This window comes from Ceratotherium simum, chromosome 34, assembly GCF_057802395.1.
Source record: "Ceratotherium simum simum isolate JZ-2026a chromosome 34, ASM5780239v1, whole genome shotgun sequence".
NCBI classification, from domain to species: Eukaryota; Metazoa; Chordata; class Mammalia; order Perissodactyla; family Rhinocerotidae; genus Ceratotherium; species Ceratotherium simum.
In genome coordinates, this window is record NC_141933.1 from 11,079,281 (window position 1) to 11,103,663 (window position 24,383).

At 42.0% G+C, this 24,383-nt stretch overlaps 1 protein-coding gene across 1 annotated transcript in view; it reads left to right on the forward strand.

Annotated features, from left to right (window-relative positions):
* Positions 1 to 1,774: 1,774 nt before the first annotated feature.
* LOC101396131 (mammaglobin-A-like) overlaps positions 1,775 to 24,383 on the forward strand; it is a 58,943-nt gene continuing 36,334 nt past the window's right edge. The window contains exons 1-2 of the mRNA XM_087423177.1: positions 1,775 to 1,829; positions 2,209 to 2,396. Of these exons, the coding sequence (XP_087279303.1) occupies positions 1,775 to 1,829; positions 2,209 to 2,396 (243 nt within the window). The remainder of the gene's footprint in view (positions 1,830 to 2,208; positions 2,397 to 24,383) is intronic.

Below are 24,383 nucleotides of genomic sequence, written 5' to 3' on the forward strand. Positions count from 1 at the left end.
GATTGGTACTGGGTATTGAGAAAATAAACCAATAGTATGTGGAATATGTTAGAGGGAAATACAGTGCTTTATTTTCAAACTTAGGACTTTGACCTCAGATCTAAACATGAGGATCTCTAGATCTTTTAGAGAATGTAAAGTGTAAGCAGAGTCTTTACTTGTCTAATGGTCCTAGTAGTCCTTCAAGGTTGATCATATCATCCTTCTCAATTTTATAAAATTAATCACTGGCAGCTGACGTAGATAGCATCTACCTTGTGCCAGCCCTGTTCTGAGAACTTACATGTTGTAACTCATTCAGGCCTCACGACAATCCTAGGATTGTTCCCATTGTACGAAAAGACAGAGCTGTGAAATCTCCACACCAGGCTGGGCCCAAGGCAAGGGAGGCATCTGGCCTAGGAATGGTCTAGATGACCCGGACAATGGACATCTCACTGACAACCAGGATGTCCCCAAGACAAGATCTTTTCTTAAAGTTTCTGTCCTGGATAACTACCTCTCCACCCTTGGTCTAGACTTTGGCATGATCTTAAGGAAGTAGAGGTTCACCTCCAAAGAACATCCCTGAGGTTATTGTCCCAACAGGCCTGGTGGTGATGGCAGAACCAGTTTTATAGAATGAGTGAAAAAAAAGTAACATGGTATCTCTTGTCACCAAACACTGTGGGCTGGATTCATATCAGTAATTTACAATAAAAAGTTTAAAGATCATGTCAACTTCAAAATAACTCTTTTGTAGGCATTTGTGCCAATGCATGAGTCACTAAAGAAAAATGGCTGTCACTGAATGTTATTACTTTTATCAATTATGCAAGGCCTCAAATGACCAAAATATTAGTGTGAATGTATCTCAGGTCTTGTACGAGCCTGAGGACAGGCCAAATATAATTCCATCTTGCCACAAACTTTACCACAAGACACAGGTATTCAGGGTGAAATCTGTGAATAATTCACCTCTGTACCCTAGTTCGTCAATAAATGTCTTCATGTCATCCTCTCAGTCAGTGGAAGAAAAACCCTAAACAGCTCTCAAAAACTAAAAGGAAATTAATTCATAGATTTATAATAGAATAAATTTATGAAATTGAGTTAAGTAAATGAGATATTCTTGTAAAAATCACCATCAGAGAAGGTGAGACGTTAATATTTCCCAAACTCCAAGCACCCCAGGGAAAGTGTCTGTGGGCGAGGGAAGTCTGCCTCCCAGAGGAGGTAGGTGGTACTGCACTGAACGCAGGGGTGTGGTAAACCAGCAGGAATAGACTCACAGGATATGAAGATTTTTGTACCTTGAAGAAGGAGAAGAGACAGAAGAGGAGGAAGGAGAGGAGGAGGAGAGGAGGAGGAGGAAGAGATAATGAAGACCACAATAATAATAAAAACCACATGGATGACAACACAGGCTCACAGTGGAGTAATTTGCTTTAATATTTAGAAAGTACCTTTGCATTAATTTCATCTAAGTTTTGTATCATTATCGCATTTCCAAAATTGTTTGGGGTCCAAAAGGCTCTGCTTCTTTGGTTTCTACAAACAGAGCTCAGGCTGGCTGGGTTCTGGCTGATTCTTACTGTCTTATCCTGGTCCAATACCAAAAAACATAGTAGAAAGGATCAATGCCAGGTTTATCGTGTGACTCATTCCCCCATTTATGGGAGGGATTAAGGTGGCGACCAGAAGAATAAAAGGAGGAGTTCTGGGTGCTCCTCTCCAGAGTGACTTCCTTCTTCCAGGCCACATCGGAGACCAGCCAACAAAAGCTGCCTCCACCATGAAGCTGGTGACAGTCCTCATGCTGGTGGCCCTCCCCCTCTACTGCTATGCAGGTGAGTACTGACAGGGACAGTAAGCTTTGGGCTAAAGACTATTTTCAGGACCCCTATGGAAGAATCCGCAGTCCTCAAACCCCTGTGTAAGTCATCTCATTTCTCCATTGTCCATTTTTTTCACGGCTACACAGTGTTTGGCTTCTCTGGACTATTGAAGGATGGAAGGTGGAGGAGGGGTATGGGCAGATGTTTTAGGGCCAAAGGAAATCCCAGATCCTGAATTTACTCTTCTAGAGTTGAAAACTCAAGACCATTCACCATAATCTCTCTGAATGTATGTCTTTACTGTGATGTAAAAAGATGACAAACATAGGTACACCCAAAAAAGGGTCCATAGCTCCATAATTGAGCCCACTTTTGCATGCTTTCATCCCAGGTTCTGGCTGCGCAGTTCTCGAGGAAGTGGTTGAAGAGACAATTGATCCCTCACTGTCCACGACTGAGTATTTGGCAGCTATTCGCGAGTATGTGTCGGATGATGCCACTGCAAAGGCCGCAGTGGAACTGAAGCAATGTTTTCTCAACCAGTCAAATGAAACTCTGAACAATATCAGAGTGATGCAGGTAATTTCGGTTTTTTCTTATGTGCTTTCAAACCACTGGTCAGGGAGACGCAGGCTCGAAGTTTGTCACCAATTATGCCAGAGCAATGGTGAAGATACATTATTTTATTTCAGTGAATTTAATTGTTGGTGAGTGTGAATACTTTGACATCAAGAAAGCCATCAAGGCCCCAATACTGATTTACCTCTTCACTTTGTGGAATCTTTAGTGAATGTTAAATGAAAAAGACAAAAGAGGGAAAGAATGCTCAGACAAAGGCTTACCTACTCCTCAGCTTTCCAGTACACACACACCCTCACACACACACACACCCACAGACACACACACACACACGCACATTTTCTATCAGGTTAAAACATCTGATTCTCAAGAATTTCCTCACTTTTAGGAGTCATCAGCAAAAAATGTCCCCTTCTTCATAGAAACAAATCATGAAACACTCTTAAGAATTTTTCCATAGAGTCCAAAAAATTCTATTTAAGGAAGATTCCATACATCTTATTTAAAGAATTTAAGATGCACTTTCAAGCAATCAAAATTTGTTAGCATAAATAATTGAATCCCTTGACCATTAATTAAAGACCCCATGAACAAAAAGGGCAGATCATGGTGTTACCAAGCAATGGGTTTGCTCTGCTTGCCACGATCTGAGCCAATGAATCACAACAAGTTAGGGATCGAGAAACAAAGTTTTCATTCAATTAGCGAGCAGATGGCAGACTAGTGTCTCAAAAAACCATCTTCAAGGATTACAGAATCTTGAGGCAGTTATGAGAATGTTTGTTTTACAAGATTTTACTTAGTAAGAGAGAACTGAAAATCTAAGTGATGTCTCTGTGTTTGTTTTCCAGCAATCGATATACCAGAGTTTTTGGTGTGCTCTGTATTAACTTTCCACAAGATCTTTGGCTCAGAGGACTACAGAGAACGGTCAGAAATCAACTGTCTATTGCTGTAAACCGCAAATTTTCTTTCTTTTTTTGTCTTTTGAATTACAAACTGCAGGACAATTGTTGAAACCTCCTGTACATTTTCATTTCAATAAAGTATCAGCAAAACCTAAAGTTCTTTTTTTGTTATCTGATTACAATGGAGGCCTTAGAGAGCCTCTTATATCGCATATGTGTGCTTGTGCACACACACACAATTATCCATTAAGAACTTGTGGGTGAGGGGGGCCGGCCCTGTGGCGTAGCGGTTAAGTGCGCTCGCTCCGCTGCTGGCACCCGGTCCGGATCCCAGGCGCGTACCAACGCATTGCTTGTCAGGCCATGCTGTGGCAGGCATCCCACATAAAGTGGAGGAAGATCAGCATGGATGTTAGCTCAGGGCCAGTCTTCCTCACCAAAAAAAAAAAAAAAAAAGAACTTGTGGGTGAGGGATTGAAGAATCTGAAAAGCCATTGTTCCTTCACATCTGTAGCCCGACCTCGATCCTCTCTCTTCCTCCTCTCACCACCTTGCCTCCTCTGAGACTGTCTCTGATGTCCTCAGGCACTGAGGTTCTGCTGGTTGGCTCCTGCTCAGGTTCCTGAGCCACTGCAGGCTTCATCTCCACCCTGAGTCCTGAGCACCATGGCGAGGCTCCTCTCCCGGCTCTCACTGCCCTGATTCAGGTGTGCAGGGCCGGGAATAGAGCCAGCAAGGAAGGTGACTCATCTAAAGCAGGGGTCAATCCTGCGTTGATTTTAAAATTTGATATATGGCATTATTTTGGATATTTAAAAACATTTTATTAAAGTGTTATGTACCCTAATTACTGAGATTTTTGGTGCCCCCTAAATAGAGTGATGCTTCCTAGTCCCGTCCCTGCAAGTGGCAATGTGGTCCATTTGCTCATTCCCACAGTGACCCACAAAGAAATGAAGGTTGAGGGAAATGTGTGTGTTCTGTAGGAATAAAGCAAAGCAAGCAAGTTGTCACTGAACCTGAGCTCTCCTTACTTTATCTGTCCCCACAATCCTGTCACCAGTGATAAGTTAGTGCCACCTCTTCTGCTCACACCTCAGCAGGATCCTCTTCCTTCCTGTGCTGTCCTCTCACCCAGGAAGACCCCTGACTCTTTCTCAGGACAATTCAGCTCCCACCAGGGCTGGTTCTTCCACCAGGTATAACGCATACAGAGAATTAGGCACACCACAATTTCAGAGTTCCACAAAATGTTATAATTTCTTTAAAACTATTAACCAAAAGTGACTATGGTTAATAAATATGTATCAGTGAACCAATGTGGGGTATATTTGTCTTTATACCAATGCAGTGGTAAGATACAATATTTAATATGTTTTTATGGAGAAGTGGCCAAAGGAACCTAAGACTCCCAAAAGTCATAATGAGGCCCTCCCCTCCCCTTCTCCAAAACACCTCAGGGCCCATGACAACATTCGACCCAGGCAAATTGACTGTTTCCTTGAACCTACATCTAAGTTCCCGCCTATCACACACACACACATTATTATTAACTAAGAACTCAAGGACTATGCTCAGTTCTTGATGCTTTTGGTGTATCCTCCCTGTGGAGGGAGGAGATACTGGCTCTCTCTGCTCCCAAGAAACTGGAACCTCAGTCCACCCTCTTTGTTTTGGGCCCTGAGAGGAGAGGAAAATGAAGGAGTCAGATGCAGGAAGTGGAGACATACAACTGGATATGCAGAAATATGCATCTGCTCAGAGATAAGTGCTGGCTCATCTGATATGGGGTGTCTACAATCTTCCAGTGAGGAGTGTATGTTTGATGGAGGAGCAGATGACCCTGTGGTGGGGAGTCAGAAGGAGAAACATGATTGCATCACTGAAATTCTCTTTCTCTAGTAGACGGCTCACCAGCTTAGCAGAAAGGAAAGGCCTCATGATGCTGAGCAATGGCAGCTCCAAGGAGATGCCTTCCCAGGAGTGCAGAATTGGGTGTAAATCTCTACATCTGGCAGGCCCAGGAAGGCCCCTACCCCGCCTCAGTCTCAGCACTTTGACCTCTTTGGCCTGTGTCTGCCTCGGAATATGACTGAGTGGCCCCAGGGGAATGAGGGCACCTATACACACGGTCATGTGTTTCCTGGGTGCACCACTCGTCTGATGATACAGGTGGAGAGTGTCAGACTGAGGGGACTTGTGCCTGCATTACTCTTCAGAGTTGAATGGTGGAGGGTTGTTTTGACAGGGCAAGTGCCAGACTGTCAAGGAGATTGGAGTGTTGACATAAATATTGGAGATGGACATAAAGGGATGCAGCAGTTTCAGAATTCCCATGCCAAATAGCAGGAAGCTAAGGGCCCAAGAAGAGGGGGTTGGCTCTGAAGGAAGGCCCATAGCCAAATATGTCAGATCCCTGCAGTTGCAAAGGGACCCTACCATGAGGGAGGCAGTGTAACTGAAAGCTCCTAAAACTGTCTGGGCAATGAACATTCCAGAGAAAGGGTTCAAAGTAGCTTGAGGGTGATGAGAATGTCTGAAAAGAGTCTTTGAGCCATAAGCTTCCCAGCCCAGCCCCCACCTAAAGACCACTGGGAAACTCATCACTGACCACTGGAGTATTGGCTCAGTGGGGGTGAGGGGAAACTACTCCCAGGTGGTGAAAACAGAGACACCAATTGGCTAATAGGGCCTGTCACAGGTGACTTTTGATTTTCCCAGGGAAAAGCCAACTTAGTCAAGACTCAAGTTGGGGAAAAGTGAATATTCACAGCAATGCTCAGTGTCCTGATAGAAGGAGGAGATTACCTCTGCACATTGTTTAGGGGAACATATATCCCATTGTGAATTCCCCAGTGGAATTAAAATTTTCCATCAGGGGCATGGATGGATCTGAGGATCTTAATCAAGACTGGATGAAGTGTTGTGGAGTCGGAGGTCTGGAGCAGTGCCTCAGCTCAAGAGACACTGGTGGTAAATGGATCCTGCACCCAACACTGATTGTGTGAGGAGATCCAGGGAGAGCATGAACACTTACAAGAGTATTACTCCAAGGATTGACCTTAGCTTAAGGTGTTGGTTAGTGGGCTATAGACCACTGAATGAGAGTGTGCACACTCACTACTCTGAGAGGACTCTGGGTAGAAATTTAATTAAGGAAGTAATGGCTGACATCGTCCTGAATCTGGGAAGGGTAAGGGACATCCAGATTTATGAAGCCCAAAGAAGCCCATTAGGATGAATTGAAAGAAATCTACTCTAAGACACATTATAATCAAATTGTCAAAGTAAAAACAAAGAGAATTTTGAAACAGGCAGTTGAAAAGCAACTCATCTCATAGGAGGAAGTCCCATAAGACAATCAGTGGATGTTTCAGCAGAAACCTTGTAGATCAGAAGATAGTGGGATGATATATTCAAAGTGCTGAAAGAAAATACAGCCAACCAAGGATACTATACCCATCAAAACTACCCTGACAAAAGTGAAGGGAAGGATTCAACAATTCTACTTTGAAGAAAATAGCATAAGAAAATTGGTAACGTTAAGCACAGCCAATTTTACTGCCGTGTACATATAAATTCAACAGGCATATGATGAAAGAGTAGACACACCTTAATGATCATATGGCTGAGGATGGGAGACTATACCAGATGAACTGCCAGTTTAAATACAAAAAATTTTAAAACCACTGTGTACTGGAGGACAACAATTTGCTTCTTTAACATTGTTCTTAGAATAAAGTTTAAAATCCTTGCAAAACATGAAAGATAGATAAAGACTTTCCCAGACAAATATAAGCTGAGAGATTTCATCACCACTCAATTTATTTTACAAAAAATGCCAAACAGAATTTTTCATTGAAACAAAAAGATGCTAAACAGCTACATAAAAGTATATGACAGTATAAAAGTCATGGGAAAAGGTAAATATATAGACAAATATAGAATACTGTAATACTGTAATGGTTGTGTGTAAATCACCTATAATTCCAGTATAAAGTTTAAAAGACAAAAGTATTAAAAATAAATATAACTACATAAGTATGTTAAGGGACACACAATATGACAAGAGGTAATGTGGGATGTCCATAAGATAAAGTGTGAGGAGGTAGCAGGAAAAGTGAAGTTTAGCTATGCAAGTGACATTAAGTTGTTATGAGATCAAATAGACTGTTACAACTATAATATAATTTTTGTAAGCCTCATGATAACCACAAAGAAAACACCAATAGCAGATTTAAAAAAGCAAAAGAAATCTAAGCAAATTTCTACAAAAAAATCGATGAATCACAACGAAAAACCACAAGAGAGGTAAATAAAGACAAAACAATGAAAATCAGAGAGAAAACAATAAGGATAATAGCAAGAGTAAGTTCATCAATACTAATAATTATTTTCAACCCTAAATAGATTAAACTCTCCAATCAAAAGACATAGTATAACTGAAGAGATAAAAAAAAAAGCTGTCTACAAGAGACTCGATTTGTATTTTAGGAAACACATAGGCTGAAAGTGAAAGGATGGAAAAAGATATTCCATACCAATTGTAACCAAAAGAGAGCAGGATTGGCAATACTTAACTCAGATAAAATAGACTTTAAGTCAACAACTGTCATAAGAGACAGAGAAGGTCATTATATACTGATAAAAGGGTCAATTCATCAGGAAGTTATAACATCAGGGTGTCTAATTATATCATGCAAACATAGACTAAACTGAAGGGAGAGATGGACAGCCATACAATAATTGTAGGAGACTTTAATAGCCTACTCTCAATTATGGATAGAACACCCAGACAGGTAATCAACAGAAAATCTGTAGACTTGAACAACACCATAGATCAAAGGGACCTAATAGACATTACAGAACATTCCACCCAACAGCAATAGAATACATATTCTTCTCAAGCACACAGGGAACGTTTTCCAGGAGTGATTACATGTTAGGTCAAAAAACACGTCTTAACAATGTAAGACAATAGAAATCATATCAAGTATCTTTTCCCACCACAGTGGAATAAAACTAGAAATCAATAACAGAGGTGAGAAATGTTAGAACCTACGTGTTGGACTCTTGCTGTGGATCCTGGCACAGAGATCATAAGACCCTTATAATTTCCTTAGTGTTAAGAGCACTAGGAGCTTAAATGGCTTGAAAGTTCTGATTGCTTTCAGTCTTTATTCTAAGGCCTGAGGGTACATAGGAGATGCTCCAAGGCCGTGCTTGCAGAATTTGAATGGACTAAAGAAACCACCCCAATCATCACCACATTTGAACCTTAGCAAAGCATGGCTTGAACATTCTTTCCCATTCCCAGTGGGTGTGCTGGCTAAGAGGGAAACCATTTTATTAAAGACCCTGTTACTCCTCCCTTCCAATGAAAGGCTTAGTGTTGGTTGAAGTCTCATTTATGTTATTAAAGTGGACCTAATTTTAACATGTTTTCACTTCTTTAAAATATCTGCACTCTGCACATCTTGAGGGGAGGACCTTGGTATTTTCATCCCTTTCTTTGTTGCCCCAAAGCAGTTGCACCATTTTACGTTCCCGCAGCAATGTATGAGCGTTCCAATTTCTCCATATCCTCACCAACACTGATATTTTCTGTCTTTTTGATTATAGCCATCCTAGTGTTTGTGAGGTGGAATCTCACTGTGGTTTTGATTTGCATTTCCCTGTTAAGTAATGATGCTTAGCATCTTTTCGTTTGTTTTTTTGTCATTTGTATATCGTCTTTGGAGAAATATCCATTCAGATCCTTTGTTGATTTTCTAGTTGGGTTATTTGTCTTTTGTTGCATTGTAACAGTTCCTTATATCATCATAATTGAACACCCTTATATCCTTCCAATTTATCTCTTTTTTGTCTATGTCAGCTAGAGTCGATTTCTCTTGCGTGTAATCAAGTAGGCTGACCGGTATATCAGGAATGAAGAAAGGTCTGTGAATATCACAAAATCCTCTTGAGGGATATTAAGGTTATTTCTGGCAGTCAACAAACACTTATCAAGCTCCAGTGCACAAAGCCATATGATTTGATTCTGCCTCCAGGACATCAAAGATGGGATCCTGGAGTCACCATTCCTTGGTGTAAACATATTGTTTCCCCTGGCATCATAAATTCAGTCTGTTAGACCACAAGACATGTTTTAGAATGGAGCCTTTATTTTTTGTTAATGTCTGAAGCTGGTTGTGGTGGGCTCCCCTGCACTATTGAGGGCACCAGCTGTCCTAGCATCTTGGGCCTGTAGACCTACTGAAGGTAACAATTCCCATCCACTTCCCAGCAAGTCTCATCCTTCTCCCTTTGGCTTTGGGGAAAATGAATCCAAACAGTCTCTCACATCAAGGTCACCAAAGAGAAAGCTAGAGGCCTGATGTAGGTGGGGGCTGCCACAGCCTTATCACAGCTGGAGCACAGACTTGGGAACACATGAAGTTTGGGAAGGGAGGGATGACATCAGGATGTAGCCTCTTCTTTGAAATGCTGCCATCCTGTGAAGGGCACAGAATTAGTGGAACACAAGTGAGCCCCGACCTGAGGATGTGTGTGTTGTGAATCAGCCTGAGGTCCTGAAGGCAAAAAGACTTTCTAAGGATGCTGGGAACATTGACCAACCTTGGCCCAGCATGCACAGAACTCCAGTCTGCCAGGGATGGAGACCAGGAGGAGGTACCACATGCCTGACAGCGTCTGGTTTTAAGGTTGAACTGATGTTGGGGATGGAGGCGGCAGGTGGATTTCCTGCTTTGGGAGAGACCAGCCCAGGGTGTGACATGAACTGAGCTTGCAGTCAGGTAGGGGTTGCTATCAGCTGTTCTGGATGAGGGAGCTGGGGTGACAGAGGCAGGGAAAATGAAGATGGAGGGGGGAGAGAGACAATGTGTCAGGAGATGGATCTTTCTGGAGAGGTCCTTGAGGCTGGCAGATAGTCCCGGTTAGTCACATGGCTCCAAACCATCCTGTACACTGTTGATGTGATGGTCCCAGGACTGGTGTCAGGATTCTCTAGGTTGTGGGCAGCATGCATGGACTTGTGTCACTCTGGGCTTCCATTTCTCCATCTGAAAGACAGGGACCTTAGGGTGAGTTGGAGTTATCTCAGTAATTCTCAAACTTTTGGTCTCAGGGCTCTCTTTATATTCATTAAATTTACAGTGAGCCCCAAAGAGTATTGTGTGGGTCATCAACATTTACCACATTAAAGTTAAACTGTTGACTTATTAATTCATTAAAAAAGCAAGTTAATGGAATACTACTCAGCCATAAGAAACGATGAAATCCAGCCATTTGTGACAACATGGATGGACATTGAGGGTATAATGCAAAGTGAAATAAGTCAGAGGGAGAAGGTCAAATACCGTATGATTTCCTTCATTAAGTAGTAGATAATAACAACAATAAACAAACACATAGGGACAGAGATTGGATTGGTGGTTACCGGAGGGGAAGGGGGGAGGGAGGAGGGTGAAAGGGATAATTCGGTACATGTGTGTGGTGATGGGTTGTAATTAGTATTTTGGTGGTGAACATGATGTAATCTATGCAGAAATAGAAGTACAATGATGTACACCTGAAATTTTTACAATGTTATAAACCAATGTTACTGCAATAAACAAAAAATTTAAAAAAAACAAAAACAAAAAATAAATAAATAAATAAAAAAGCAAGTTAACCATTACATGTTAACATAAAAACATTTTCATGAAAAATATATTTTCCAAAACAATAAATAGTGAGAAGGGTGGCGTTTCTCTGTATTTTTGCAAATATTTTGAATTTCTGACTTGATGACAGCAGCTGGAGGCTTATATCTGCTTCTGCAATCTGTTGCGATATGTTGTTTTGATCACATATGTGGAGAAGATCTGTACTCACACAGATATTGAGCTGGAACAGGGAGGAGTATTTTAATAGACTTTTCCAGGCAATCATAGACAGTCTTCTTTGGTACTTCATTCAAATGTGACTAGTAGTTCCTTAAGGTAAGTTGCAACCTGGAACCGAAAGCACCAGCAGTTATATCCATCATTGCTTTTGCACCACAGTGCAACTGTTAACACAGTGAAAAATGCAAATAACATCTTAGTATTATTTTGGAAATAGTTTTGACCCATAAGCTTGTCCTTCCTTTAAATCTCCAAACCGCAATTCCTGGGCAATTCTGGTTTCAACTCTGAGGCTTGTTTAAGTTGCAAATTCCAAAAGATTATCAACATTGACTTTGAACCGGTTCAAGAGATCTCACGTGAATTGGACTTGTGGGCAAATAGTTAATTATGTCACAGTCCTGGACACAGTGAGTTTTGGGTTCGCTGATATTAATAACAACATGGGTGCTTATTGAGCACACACTTTATGAGCACGTACTCTGTGCCGTGACACACGTATTAATTTTCTGGGGCTCTGGAACAATTTACCACTAACTGGGTGGCTTAAACAACAGAAACTAATTATATCACAGTTCTGGGGGACAGAAGTCTGAAATCAAGGTGTCAGCAGGGTTGGTTCCTACAAGGCTGTGAGGGAGAATCTGTGCCAGGCCTCTCTCTTGGCTTCTGCTGGTTTGCTGAGAATCTTTGTCATTCCTTGGCTTCTGCTGCATCACTCCAATCTCTGCTTTCATCTGCTCATGACATTCTCCCTGTGTGTGTGTTATTGTCCACCATTCTCTGCTTTCTGGGACCTTGGGGCTTCAGTTTCTAATGCGCTGTACCATGGTCCCCCACCAGTGTGGGAGAGCCACCTGGTCCAGGAGGGTCTGATTCAACAGGGTATCTCAGCTCCAGAGGTTAGGGCTGAGGCTGAGAAAAACCTCGAAATCCTGAGGCCATGGTGGGTACCAGCCCACAAGCACACAAGTTGTTGTAGTTATGGTCTCTGACCAATCTCCCCCAGTTTTGACCCTCTGCTGACAGGCATCCCACCACATTGACCTTCTTGAACCACATCCTGCTCACTTGGCACCTGAGAGCACCTCCCTCCTGTGTGAGTACACACACACTCAAATACACACGAAACACAGACACAAACACTCAGGCACACAGACACTCACAGACACACATGTAGACATAGACACAGAGACACATACAGACACACAGACACACGCGCAGACATACACTCAGACTCACACGTAGACACAGACACAGAGACAAATAAGACAGGCAGACATACAAACACAAACACACACATAGCCACAGACATGCACACACACACACACTCAAACACACAGACATACACACAGAGACACCAGACAGACACACATGTAGACACAGACCTAGACACACACATAGACACAGACACACACACACACTCAGTCTCCCCACATGGAACAGGTACAGGACATGGTTCCCAGTCCCACGGAGGGAAGTCCCCTTCACCTGCTCCTCTGGGAGGAACCCCAGGGAAGCTCTAAGAGTTCAGTTCAGTCCGTGTCTACATTTCAGTTCAGTGTCCCTTGCACCTGGCCCAGGAAGCACGGAGAAAGTGCCATCCACCCACTAATGAAGGTGACTGTGGCTTTGGTGTGGGCTCCTCTGCTGGCTTCTGGCAGCTCTGTTGTTGGTAAATCCTGCTCCTCGTGTCTCCTCTGAATGGAGCGCTTGCTCACCCAGGCCACCACAGGGGCCTTCTCAGGAAGAGGGTCCATGGCAGGGCTGTGCTCATTGTGTACCATGAGATCTGGTGTGCACTGGGGGCTGGTGGGAGAAGAGGACACAGGCAGAGAGTGTGTCCCAGCCCAGGGCTTCTGTGACAACACCCACTGTGGGACGTAGCTATAGCAAGGGCATAGAATCAGTAACCAGGAATCCGCCTCCTAGTCCAGCTTTTATCTCCAAGTGGCCGTGTGGCCTTGGCAAGTCACTTCTTTACTTCTCCTCTCCTAACCGAGGGTGTGGAATGAGATGGTCTGTAGAGGCTCTTCCAAATCTAAACTCTACAGAGCCTTGATTGCTCCACCCCTCAACTGAATGCATGAGGGTGACTGTGTGTGTGTGTGTGTGTGTGTGTGTGTGTGTGTGTGTGAGAGAGAAGAGGGCTTCTAGCTAATCTTCTGCCTCATCTACTCTCAGATTTCTCTTCAGAAGGGACAAGGTGTGGCCACCTGCTGCCCTTTGCCAGCTCATTTGCTCTGGACTCATCCAACCTGATGTTGAAGTTCCTCAATCTTTTTCTGCCTGTTGAGACCATGAGGAATGCCCTGTTCTGAGTGAAGGTGCTGTGGAGGGCTTCTCAGAAGATGAGATTTAGAGTCCACCTGGTAAATTCTGGTTTTTCCCTTTAATTAGAGAAGGTTGGGCAGGACGGAGAATCAGATGGATCTGTTTCCGCTCCTATTTTAGGGGGTCATTCTGGGGTTGAGGGAGGGGGAAATTGGGTTCTCAGAGCCATTCCCCTGGTTCATGGCAGGTCGGTTATATTTCTCTTCTGCACTGGGAGCGACCAAGCTTGGACTCAGGTAAGGGCTCAGGTGAGGATTCAGGTAAGAACTCAGTCAATGTTTCCAACCCAATTCAACATGGGTGTTTGTCTCTGAGCCAGTAGGTAGCTGACCTACTCTTATAACTTCCCATTCCCCTTTGTGTCTCAAAAAACCCACGGATTTCTCCTGTGAGATTGTATCAGACCATCAACAGAGGTTTGTGGACTGACTGATGGGAAACCATACACTGTGCTCTATTTATTTTTGACAGCTTGACTCTCATCCATTAAATTCTTTGTTTCTACTGTGTGAGCAAAAGGTGTTCAATAGGATACTTGAACTTGTTTGGTGGGTCAAGGAATTGCAATTTATTTATATCCTTACATTCAAATGGAGTTTGTGATGGGGTGAGGTAGGCTGAATAATGGTCCCCAGAGATGTCCACGTCCTAAACCCTGGAACATGTGAATATGTTACCTTACATGGTAAAGGGACTTTGCAGATGTGATTAAATTAAGGATTTTGGGGGTCCAGCCTGGTGGTGTAAGCAGTTAAGTGTGTGCGCTCAGCTTCAGCGGCCCAGGGTTCCCAGGTTCCGATCCCGGGTGTGCACTGATGCACTGCTTGTCAAGCCATGCTGTGGTGGCATCCCATATAAAGTAGAGGAAGATGGGCACAGATGTTAGCTCAGTGCCGATCTTCCTCACAAAAAAAAACATTAAGGATTTTGGGATAAGAGACTATCCTGGATTATCTGGGTACCCAATGGATCACAGAGGTCCCTATAAGAGAGAGGAAGGAACACCATGGTCAGAGAGAGAAGAAAGGACAGAGCAGAGGTCAGAGACGAGGGAAGGGATTACACTGCTGTCTTTGAAAATGGAGAAAGGGACCATGAGCCCAGGAACGCTGGTGCCTCTAGAAGCTGGAAAAGGCAAGGAAATGGATTCTTCTCTAGAGCCTCCAGCAGGATTGCTGGCTTACTGACACTGAGATTTTAACACAGTGAAACTGATTTCAGAATTCTGACATCCAGAACTGTAAGATACTAGTTTCATGTTGTCAAGCTACTTAATTTGTGGCAATCTGTTACAGCAGAAATGGGAAACTAATACATTTGGTGAGCACTAAGTAAGTAGTAGTTATGAAAAGTTGGAAAAATTCCCCAGGGCTGGATCACATGAGGCCTGGGATCCAGGACAGAGCACCATCATCTCTCCTCGTCACCATGGCTCACACATTTCCCTCTCCCAAATTCATATTCAGCTGATACATCAATGGGAACTCAGTCTGGGAGAGTCTGCTCTGTCTCTAAGCCTGAGCATCCTGCTCAAAGCTGCAGACCCCACCCAACTGCGCTTCATGAAGGATGTGGAGCCTCTCTGTTACTGCTGGAAGGGATATAGACATCATCTGGTCCTCTCCTGGTACCCCCATCTAGTCCACAGAAGCTGAGCATCCTTTTCACATCCTCTCTGCTCCTGCATGCCCATACTCTAAATCTTAGTAAAATGCTTGCTTATCTGTGTTCCGGTGAGTGTGGTCATTTATGTGCAAACCAATGAACAGGATTTAGACACGTCTGTTTCATCCTTTTGACACCCCCCTCCACCAGATCCATCTCTTCCTCACCCCTTGTTGGCTGTTAAGTGACATTTCATAGTTATAGTCTCCTTCCCTCCTCTTAAGTCACATAAACTCTCGATCCCCAGTGGAACACAAGTTCTTCTTGGAGTGATATTGCTTTGAACCTCAGTGTTAGTGGGATTTTTGGGTCCCCTCATAGAAAAGGCTTTGCTCCCCCATTGAAGGGAATAATTCACTTGCTTCCAGTACCCAGTGCTTCTGTTTTTTTCCCCCACATTGCCTGGGAAACTCTTGTACCCTGGAGATTAAAAATACGATGCAATGCAAGTTAGATCTCACTGAAGTTCTCTTTTCTTTGCTGATGGTTCTTTCTTGAACCTGGACTCTGGAACCCATCTTCTCTTCAATTCCATTGCCACTTCATCATCTCTGACCTGGACTTGCCCAGGAATCTATTTACCTCATTGATCGTCATTTGACAAGGTCCTCCCAGTGACCAATTCTTACAATCATGGTCATTCACTCATAAACCTCTTGTTGAAAACACATTTTGTGTCAAGCACTATTCTTGGCACCAAGGATACATCAATGAGGAAAACAGATAAAAATTCCTGCCCTCTTGAAGTTTATCTTTTAGTGAGGGGAGAGAAATAATAAACCAAATAAAGCAGTAAAATATAAAGTATATCAGAAGGTGATAAATACCATAGAGAAAAACAAAGGCAGGAGGTAGGTCGAGGTTGCAGTTTTAATTAGGATGTACAGGAATGACCTCACTGAAGAGGGAATGTTTCAGCCTACATCTGAAGGAGGTGAGGGAGAAAGTGTGAGGCATCTGGGAGATGAACATTCCTGGTGGAAGCACACTCCAGGATCTGGTCACAGAGCTCTCTTTCGATTTTACATAAATACATATTGTCTCAAATTACTCTAGGGATTAATATTCCAGGAAACAAAAAATTAAGGTTCTGTTGGCCAACATATGTGAGATGCTCCATGGCTGAGATTCTGAGATATAGCATCCATCAGAATTACCTAGAGGTCTTGATGGAGCAGAGATTGTTGGGCCCACCTCTTGAGTTGCTCATCAGTAGATCTGAGGTGAAGTCCAAGAAGTTGCATTTCAAACAAGTTCCCAGGTGATGCTGATGTTGCTCGTGTCGGGGATCATATTTTGAGAAGCGCTGCTCTAAGTCAACCTGAGGATCTTCCCAAGATCTGCCCTGGGAGTCTCAGGGTTTGGCCCCATGCACCACGCTGGGACTTGGGTGGTTTGAGTGAACTAGAGAAACCATGCCTACTTAACACATTTGAACCTCAGAAAGCATTGATTGAACGTTCCCTTCCATTCTGAGTATGTTTGCCTGGCTGAGTGGGAAACTATTTTGTTAAAGACCGTGTCACCCCTCCTTTCAAACAAATGGTTTAGTGTTGCCTTCAACCTCATTTATTTTACTATAAGGTATCTAATATTAACAAGTTTACCTCTTTTCAATTGCTTTAACTCTTCTCCACTCTGCACATCTTGAGAACAGCAAGCTTGATATTTTTATCCCTCACCTTTTGCCCTGTGCAGGCACAACTTTTGCGCTCAATCAGTGGTAAATTAATAGAATCAAATTGCAGACTCATTAGTTCTGCTGGGAGAGATGGAGAAGTTGCACTTTCTAACTGTAATTGTTCCTCTCTCTCACTTGCTATTCATTTTTCCCATAGATTCAATAAGAACTGGGACAGGGGCTCTGATCTCCACTTCTCCTTTCCATGGAAAGGAGACAAAAGAGGACTGGAGTAAGGAAGTCCTAAAGACATTTTGAGGCCACTTCCAGAGAGGATTCTTGCACATGGTTTTAAGGAACCCAGGCATCATAGTGAAAGGAACTGGACCTGAGCACCTGCAAATAGCTTCAGTCAACTTGACATCTTGCCTTCTCAGAGGCAGTGATCACTGATCTTGGCTGATGTTCAGAGAATCGTGACACCCCTCCAATCTCTTCGAAGTGGGCATTGTGCTATAAACAAAGATGTTGTCTTGAAGAGGTTAGATGAATCTGCATGAATGTCCCCATGTCCTTGTCCTGACATGGTGGGAGTTTACTGCCATGTGAGCATCTCAATTGAGTTGTTTTCTCTACATCTGTTCTAGCAAAACATCAGACAACACTGGTAAAGGGCCAGCAGGATCTTGTCTTCAGGATGCCAGGGCCTGAGGACATGCTCATCCTACCCATAACCCTCAACTGCCAACCAGGCTGAGTATGAAATATGTCCCTCCTCTGCTTCCTGGCCAGAAGATTGACATTGTTGTCAGGAGGCCAGAAGCTTCGCCAGCCAAGCTTGGGGGAATTCACTCTAGGGCTGAAATCAGACATGTCTGGGGCAGAATCCTGATTGTGCCACTGCCTTGCTGTATGATACTGGATAAGTCATTTGTCCACATTGGTACTTATTTGTTGTGAGGGTCAATGGAAAAAATATATTGGAAAGTTCCCAACACTGTGCATGGGCGTGGCCACTGTTAGTTTCTTTGCTTTTTCTTTCCTTCGTATTCCACCCAGGTAGACAGCTCTCAAGGTCCCCAGAACAGAACTAAACATATTTAAGATAGTTTTTTTCTTACATAACAGCAATCATTGATTTATACACCTCTGACTCATCAATCATCTCCAGATTGCTGAGGCAAGCCCACTTTCAGACAAAAGTAGATTTACCAAGAACTTTTTTGCAATGACTTTACTGAGATAGGCCTACAAGTTAGTTGAGGTTTCTACGTGCTACCTGATGTACAGATGGTGCGTGATAATTGAGAATAAGACAATAAAGAAATCTTCCTGCCCTTTGGGAAAGCACCTATCCTTCTTTACCGCAAGGATGGAGCCCTAGCTGTGCTTTCCCACAATGATTCCTGGGCTTCAGACTTTGTTATTGCTGGTCTCTCTCTTCACTCCAATGCCATGGCCATTCATGGGTCTCAGCTAAGAGCTGGGTTTACCATATTTTCGCCTCCTTTGAGGAAACTGAACTCAACATTTATCCACCAACACTATGAGAATGCCAAGGGTTCCCTTAGGTTTTTAGCCTCTAGTGGCTGATTTTGCTTGGCTTTTTTTTTTAAGTTAATTTTTATCTGGAGCATGGAATGAAGTTTCAGTATAGTTTAGAGCTTGATTATAGGAACAAAGCCTTAGATTTTAGATATGAAACTAGCATGTGATTGAGAGCACGATAACCACAACCTGGGGGAAAAAAGTGATCTATACTTCCACTGCACAGAAATGTTCACTTGTCCTTGGGACATCTTTATCAGTGGAAAGTACAGAGCCTTCTGTTATAATCCAACCATTTATTAAAGTTACATTTATCATGTGAGCAGGCATTCACACTGTCCACAAAATATCTGGAAATATTCATTATTTCTAATATTAGCCACCGCCAACATTTGCTACCTTACTAACCACCCTGCATGTTTCCAGATGCTAACCTTTTGGTCATTGGACCACTCAACATACCTGTTGAGTGGTCCAACCTCTCTCACCAATCTCTCTCACCTTTAGAGATGAGAGGAATGGAGGAAGAGTGCAATGGCAAGTCAGACAAAAAAGAAAAACCAACACAACTTTTCTATTAGGATGGGTGATTAATAATATAGGGAATTGAAAAAACTTGACTATACCCTGCTTCAGAAGAAGCAGAAGGTCTGTTCTAAGACCTGGTCTTGAGCAAATGCAGAAAGGGTAGTTCTGTTAGGTGTAGTTTAAGATTGTTTATTTGATATTTTTCTTGTTTGTTGAGATGGGTCTGTATTGGTATGAATTTTCCTCTTATGACCGTTTTTGCTGCATCCCATATGAGTTGGTATGGTGTATTTTCATTTTCATTTTTCTCAAGATATTCTTTGATTTCTCCTTTAATTTGTTCAATGATCCATTGGTTGTTCAGTAGCACGTTGTTTAGTCTCCACATATTTGTAAATTTCCCAGCTTTTATCTTGTAGTTGATTTCTAGTTTCATAGCATTATGGTCAGAAAAGGTGCTTTATATGATTTCAATCTTCTTAAATTTATTGAAGCTTGCCTTGTTTCCCAACATATGGTCTATCTTTGAGAATGTTCCATGTGCACATGAGAAGAATGTGTATTCTGCTTATTTTGGATGGAGTGTTCTATATATATCTATTAAGTCCATCTGGTGTAGTTTTTCATTTAGTTCCACTATTTACTTGTTGACTTTCTGTCTAGTTGATGTATCCATTAATGACAGTGGGGTGTTAAGGTCCCTTACTATTATTGTCTTGCTATTAAGGTCTCCTTTTAGGTCAGTTAATAGTTGCTTTCTGTACTTTGGTGTACCTGTGTTAGGTGCATGTATACTTATAAGTGTTATGTACTCTTAGTGGAATGTCTCTTTTATCATTATATACTGCCCCTCTTTATCTCTCATTGTCTTTTTTTCTTGAAGTCTACTTTGATGTATGTATGACAACACCTACTTTCTTTTGTTTATCATTAGCTTGGAGTATCGTCTTCCATCCCTTCACTCTAAGCCTGTGTTTATCTTTAGAGCTGTGATGTGTTTCTTGGAGGCAGTAAATTGTTGGGTCTTGTTTATTAATCTATCCAGCCAGTCTGTGTCTTTTGATTGAGGAATTCAATTCATTTACATTTAGAGTGATTATTGATATATGAGGGCTTAATGCTGCCATCTTATTCCTTGTTTTCTAGTTGTTTTGTATTTCACTTGTTTCTCATCCCATTTATTTCACACTGCCAATTCAGTTTGGTGGCTCTCTATGATGGGTTTCTCAGTTTTCTCTTTATTTATCATTTGTGTCTCTGTTCTGATTTTTTGTTTAGTGGTTACCATGAGGTTTGTATAAAAGATCTCATAGATGAGATAGTCCATTCTCTGATAGCCTCTTATTCTCTTAGTCTCAACAGGTTTCATCCCTTTCCTCTTCTCCTTCTAAGTTGTCACAACTTATTCCATTATGTGTTGTGAATTTCTTGTTAAAATGAAGTGATTATATTTATTTTTGATGTTTTCCTTCCCTTTATCTTTAGAGTTATAATTAGGTGTTTGCTAATATTTTCTGATAGAGTTGCAATTTTCTGATTTTGTCTATCAATTTTTCTCCTTGTTCAAGCCCTTGTAAACCCTTTCTGCTTTTTTTTTTTTTCAGGTATGAGGGCCTTCTTGATCAAATCTTGTAGGGGAGTCTTATGGTGTTGAACTCCCTCAGCTTTTGTTTACCTTGGAAAGTTTTTATTTTTCCATTATATCTGAAGGATATTTTCGCTGGATATAGTGTTCTTGGCTGAAAATTTTTGTCTTTCAGAATTTTGAATATATCATTCCATTCTCTCCTAGCCTGTAACCTTTCTGCAGAGAAATCTGCTGAAAGCCTGATAGGGGTTCCTTTGCAGGTTATTTTCTTCTGCCTTGCTGCCCTTAATATTTTTTCTTTGTCATTGACTTTTTCCATCTTTACTAATATATGCTTTGGAGAAAGTATTTTTACATTGATGTAATTAGGAGTTCTATTGGCTTCATTTACATGTAATTCCAGCTCCTTCTCCAAGTTTTGGAAGTTCTCAGCTATTATTTCTTTGAACAAGCTCTCTGCTCCTTTCCCCTCTAGAATACCTATAGTCCTTACTTTGCATTTCCTAATTGAACTGGTATTTCTCAGAGAATTTCTTCATTTCTTTTTGGTCTTAGTTCTCTCTCCTCCTCCATCTGAAGCATTTCTGTATCCCTATCCTCTAGATGATGATGATGATGATGATGATGATGATGATGATGATGATGATGATGGTGATTTTTATTATAATTATCCCAATCCAATTAGATTGCTAATTTTATCCTCCATAATATCAGCTCTGTTATTTAAGGACTCCAAATTTTTGTTTAGCTCATCCATTGTGCTTTCCATCTCCAACATTTTTGATTGGTTTTTCTTTATAGTTTCAATCTCTTTCATGAAGAATTGCCTCTGTTCATTAATTTTGTTCCTGATTTCATTGAACTGTCTTTCTGAGTTCTCTTGTAACTCATTGAGTTTTTTTTATGATGGCTGTTTTGAATTCTCCATCATTTAGGTTGTAGATTTCTGTGCCTTCAGAATTGATTTCTAAGTGTCTTTTTCTTTCTGGTCTGGAGTATTAATACATTTCTTCATACCATTTGAAGGAGTGGATTTTTGCCATCACATGGTGACAGTATCTGGTCACAGATTCCACCTGCCACCACTGGGGAGGACAGGAGCTGCGTAATCTGAGCCCATCACAATCCCTGTCAGCTGTGCCTGTCTTAACGTGGGCTACTCCTTGGGATCACTGTGGCCCTGTGGGTTCTCCCACCCAATGGAAAAACAGTCATGCAGAAGCTCAGGTCTGCTGCCACCTGCTCCCACAGTCCCGCTGAGATGCACTCCCCTCTTTGGGGCTGCAGTGGTACTATGTGTGTTCATGGCAGCCAGGAGTTCCTTCACCTGGGGTCACAGTTTTGCAGTGGTGTGCTCTTAGGTTGCATCAGCCTTTATGTTTGGTAAGTGTGGCCTCCCCACTAAGTCTGAGCCTGATCTGCTCCCTGTGGACCTGTGGACTCTCCCACTGGATGGAGAAGTGATCATGCTCAGGGCTGCCATCACCTATTTCCACAGTCATGCTGAGGCATTCTCCCACCCTCAGGGCCACAGTGGTGCTATGAGCACTCCAGCTGGTAGAGCAGTTGCATGCATATACTGGGCTGCCTGGGGGACGGAGAGTGCTCACTTATCTCCACTGCCTCCAGGGATAGTCCATCCACCTTCAGATGTATAGCTGCCTGGGTCTCTCAGGTGTCCTGATGTGCTGTGTGGGTATGCTCTGCTGATAATGAATGTCCATTTAGTTGTAGTCTGCTGATCAACGAATGTCCATTTAGTTGTAGTTTGAAGGGGGAGAGACAAAGGAACAGCTCACTCTGCCATGCTGCTGATGTCACTCTGTAGACCTTTTTTTCTCTGGCACTTTATGTCTTTCATAATTTTGGAATTTTCTCATGGATTATCATTTCAACCTTTTATTAGCCCATTATTTTACTTTTTCCCTTTGTGGATTCTAATTATTCATATCTTAGACCTATTAAATTTATCATAGAGCAAGGAGTGGCACCACCAGGTCAACCCATGGGGATTGGCATATAATAGGAAATGTCCAGTGAGATTTTCTTAAACTGAACACAACTAGATCGTTTGACACCCCAGGTGGCACCATTTCATGTAGAATCTGGCATTTCCCTGAACACTTGCAATATACCGTTGGCCACTAGGAGGAGCCTTGAAGTTCTATCCCTGGATGCAATCGTCAATGACTGAAATGAAATGCAAGTTTCACTAGGATTTGTTTTAGTTCAAAACAACTGACCAGCTCTAGAGCAGGAGAGGAGAAATTGAGGGCAACATAAGCTAATGAAATTATGAGACACAAATGAAGTAGAGCCTAAGGGTTGACTCCTGAGGGCAGATGTAATAGAAGGGGCAGATAAAGGATCATGCTGGAGGTGTGTGGAAGGAAAAGGAAGGAAGATTTGGATGATGAAGCTAGAGAGAAAGTAAAGAAGATTCAAAAGTGCCTTATTTGGAGAGGAATGACACATTCTGGATGCATGGTTCCTGTTAAAAGGATAATCTGAATCAGACACAGGGCCGAGTGTTTTACATGTGTACTATTATTTAATTCCTATGATTTTCTTGTAAAGAAGCCACATTTACTGAAACTTAGAAAGATTAAATTAATCTGTTAAACTTACATAGTCCACATAGCATAGAGTTGGAAGATGAGATCCACATCTCAAATCCTTCATGTTACTGATCTGTCTCCCTGCCTCTTCCCCATTGATCTTGGTAGGGCATCAGCGCACACAAGTAGTGGTGTCCTACAGAGAGACAATTCAAATCTGGTATATGCAAAGCTGTACTTGTTATCTCCTTTAAAAGATACTGGGACTATTTCCCTGCTGTTGCTAGAACTCCCTTCCCACAGAATTACCTTTATCTTAATCACTACCATCAAATATAGGAAATTAGGGTTTCTCAGTACAGGAACCAATGTCAAAAGGAGAATTAGAGGGACTTATATTTGTTTTAAAAACATTATTTCCGTTCACCACAAGCCCATGATCATCCCAGTTATCTGTCAGTCAAAGCACCTGACCACGATGGAAATCAAATACATCACCTGAGATTGGATCAAGAACACAGACTGAGCATGAGTTGAATCTCTGCCCATCTTCCTTTAAAATCCCCCCAAATAAAAAAAAATGATATTCAAACAACAACAGAAGAGCAAAGCCATAAACTCAACAGTGTGGTGGAAAAAGAAAGTGGCAACTTTTGATTAGAAGTGTTGAAGATTTTCTGGTAGATAGCAGATAGAATGAAATCTACTGAGAAATAAATCCAGAGGAAACTGAAGTCCAAGCATGTGCTGGAGACAACTCCTTTAGAGTGAGGAGGTTTGTGTGCAAAAGAGGAATCAAGGTTTAGCATAGGGCTTGAATAACTATTTAAGCTGAAAATAAGAAAAGATGAGAATAGAAACACATAACTAGAACTGGACAGCTACCTCACTCCAGTTCCCTCTGTCTTTGCTCAACATGTGGTGTTTCACCATAGAAGACAGAAGTAAAAAGTTACACAACTGATTTTCTTTAGGCATGTTAAGAGACAAGGTCATCTGATGAGGATGGAATGATACATCACGATATAGTATGTAGTATCAGTTAACAATGAGCCGTAGATCAGCAGAATTTCTGAAGTATTGGTGAGATGTTGATCACATGCTTTTGAAGATATGAGAGTGTTTGTTTGGAAAATGTAAAACAATGGGGCCTTACAGTTTGTTGACACTTGAACTTCTTCCTTAACTGTCAGTCAATGTGACCCATAGTCCTGTCCATGAGGGGGTTCCTCTCTTCCCTTTGTAATTGTGTAAGTTACATATTTTCATGCATATAATTATTTTAGCTATGAATCGTCTTTTTCAGTGTTTATCAGTTAGTATACAATAAAGGAAAGAGAATACATTC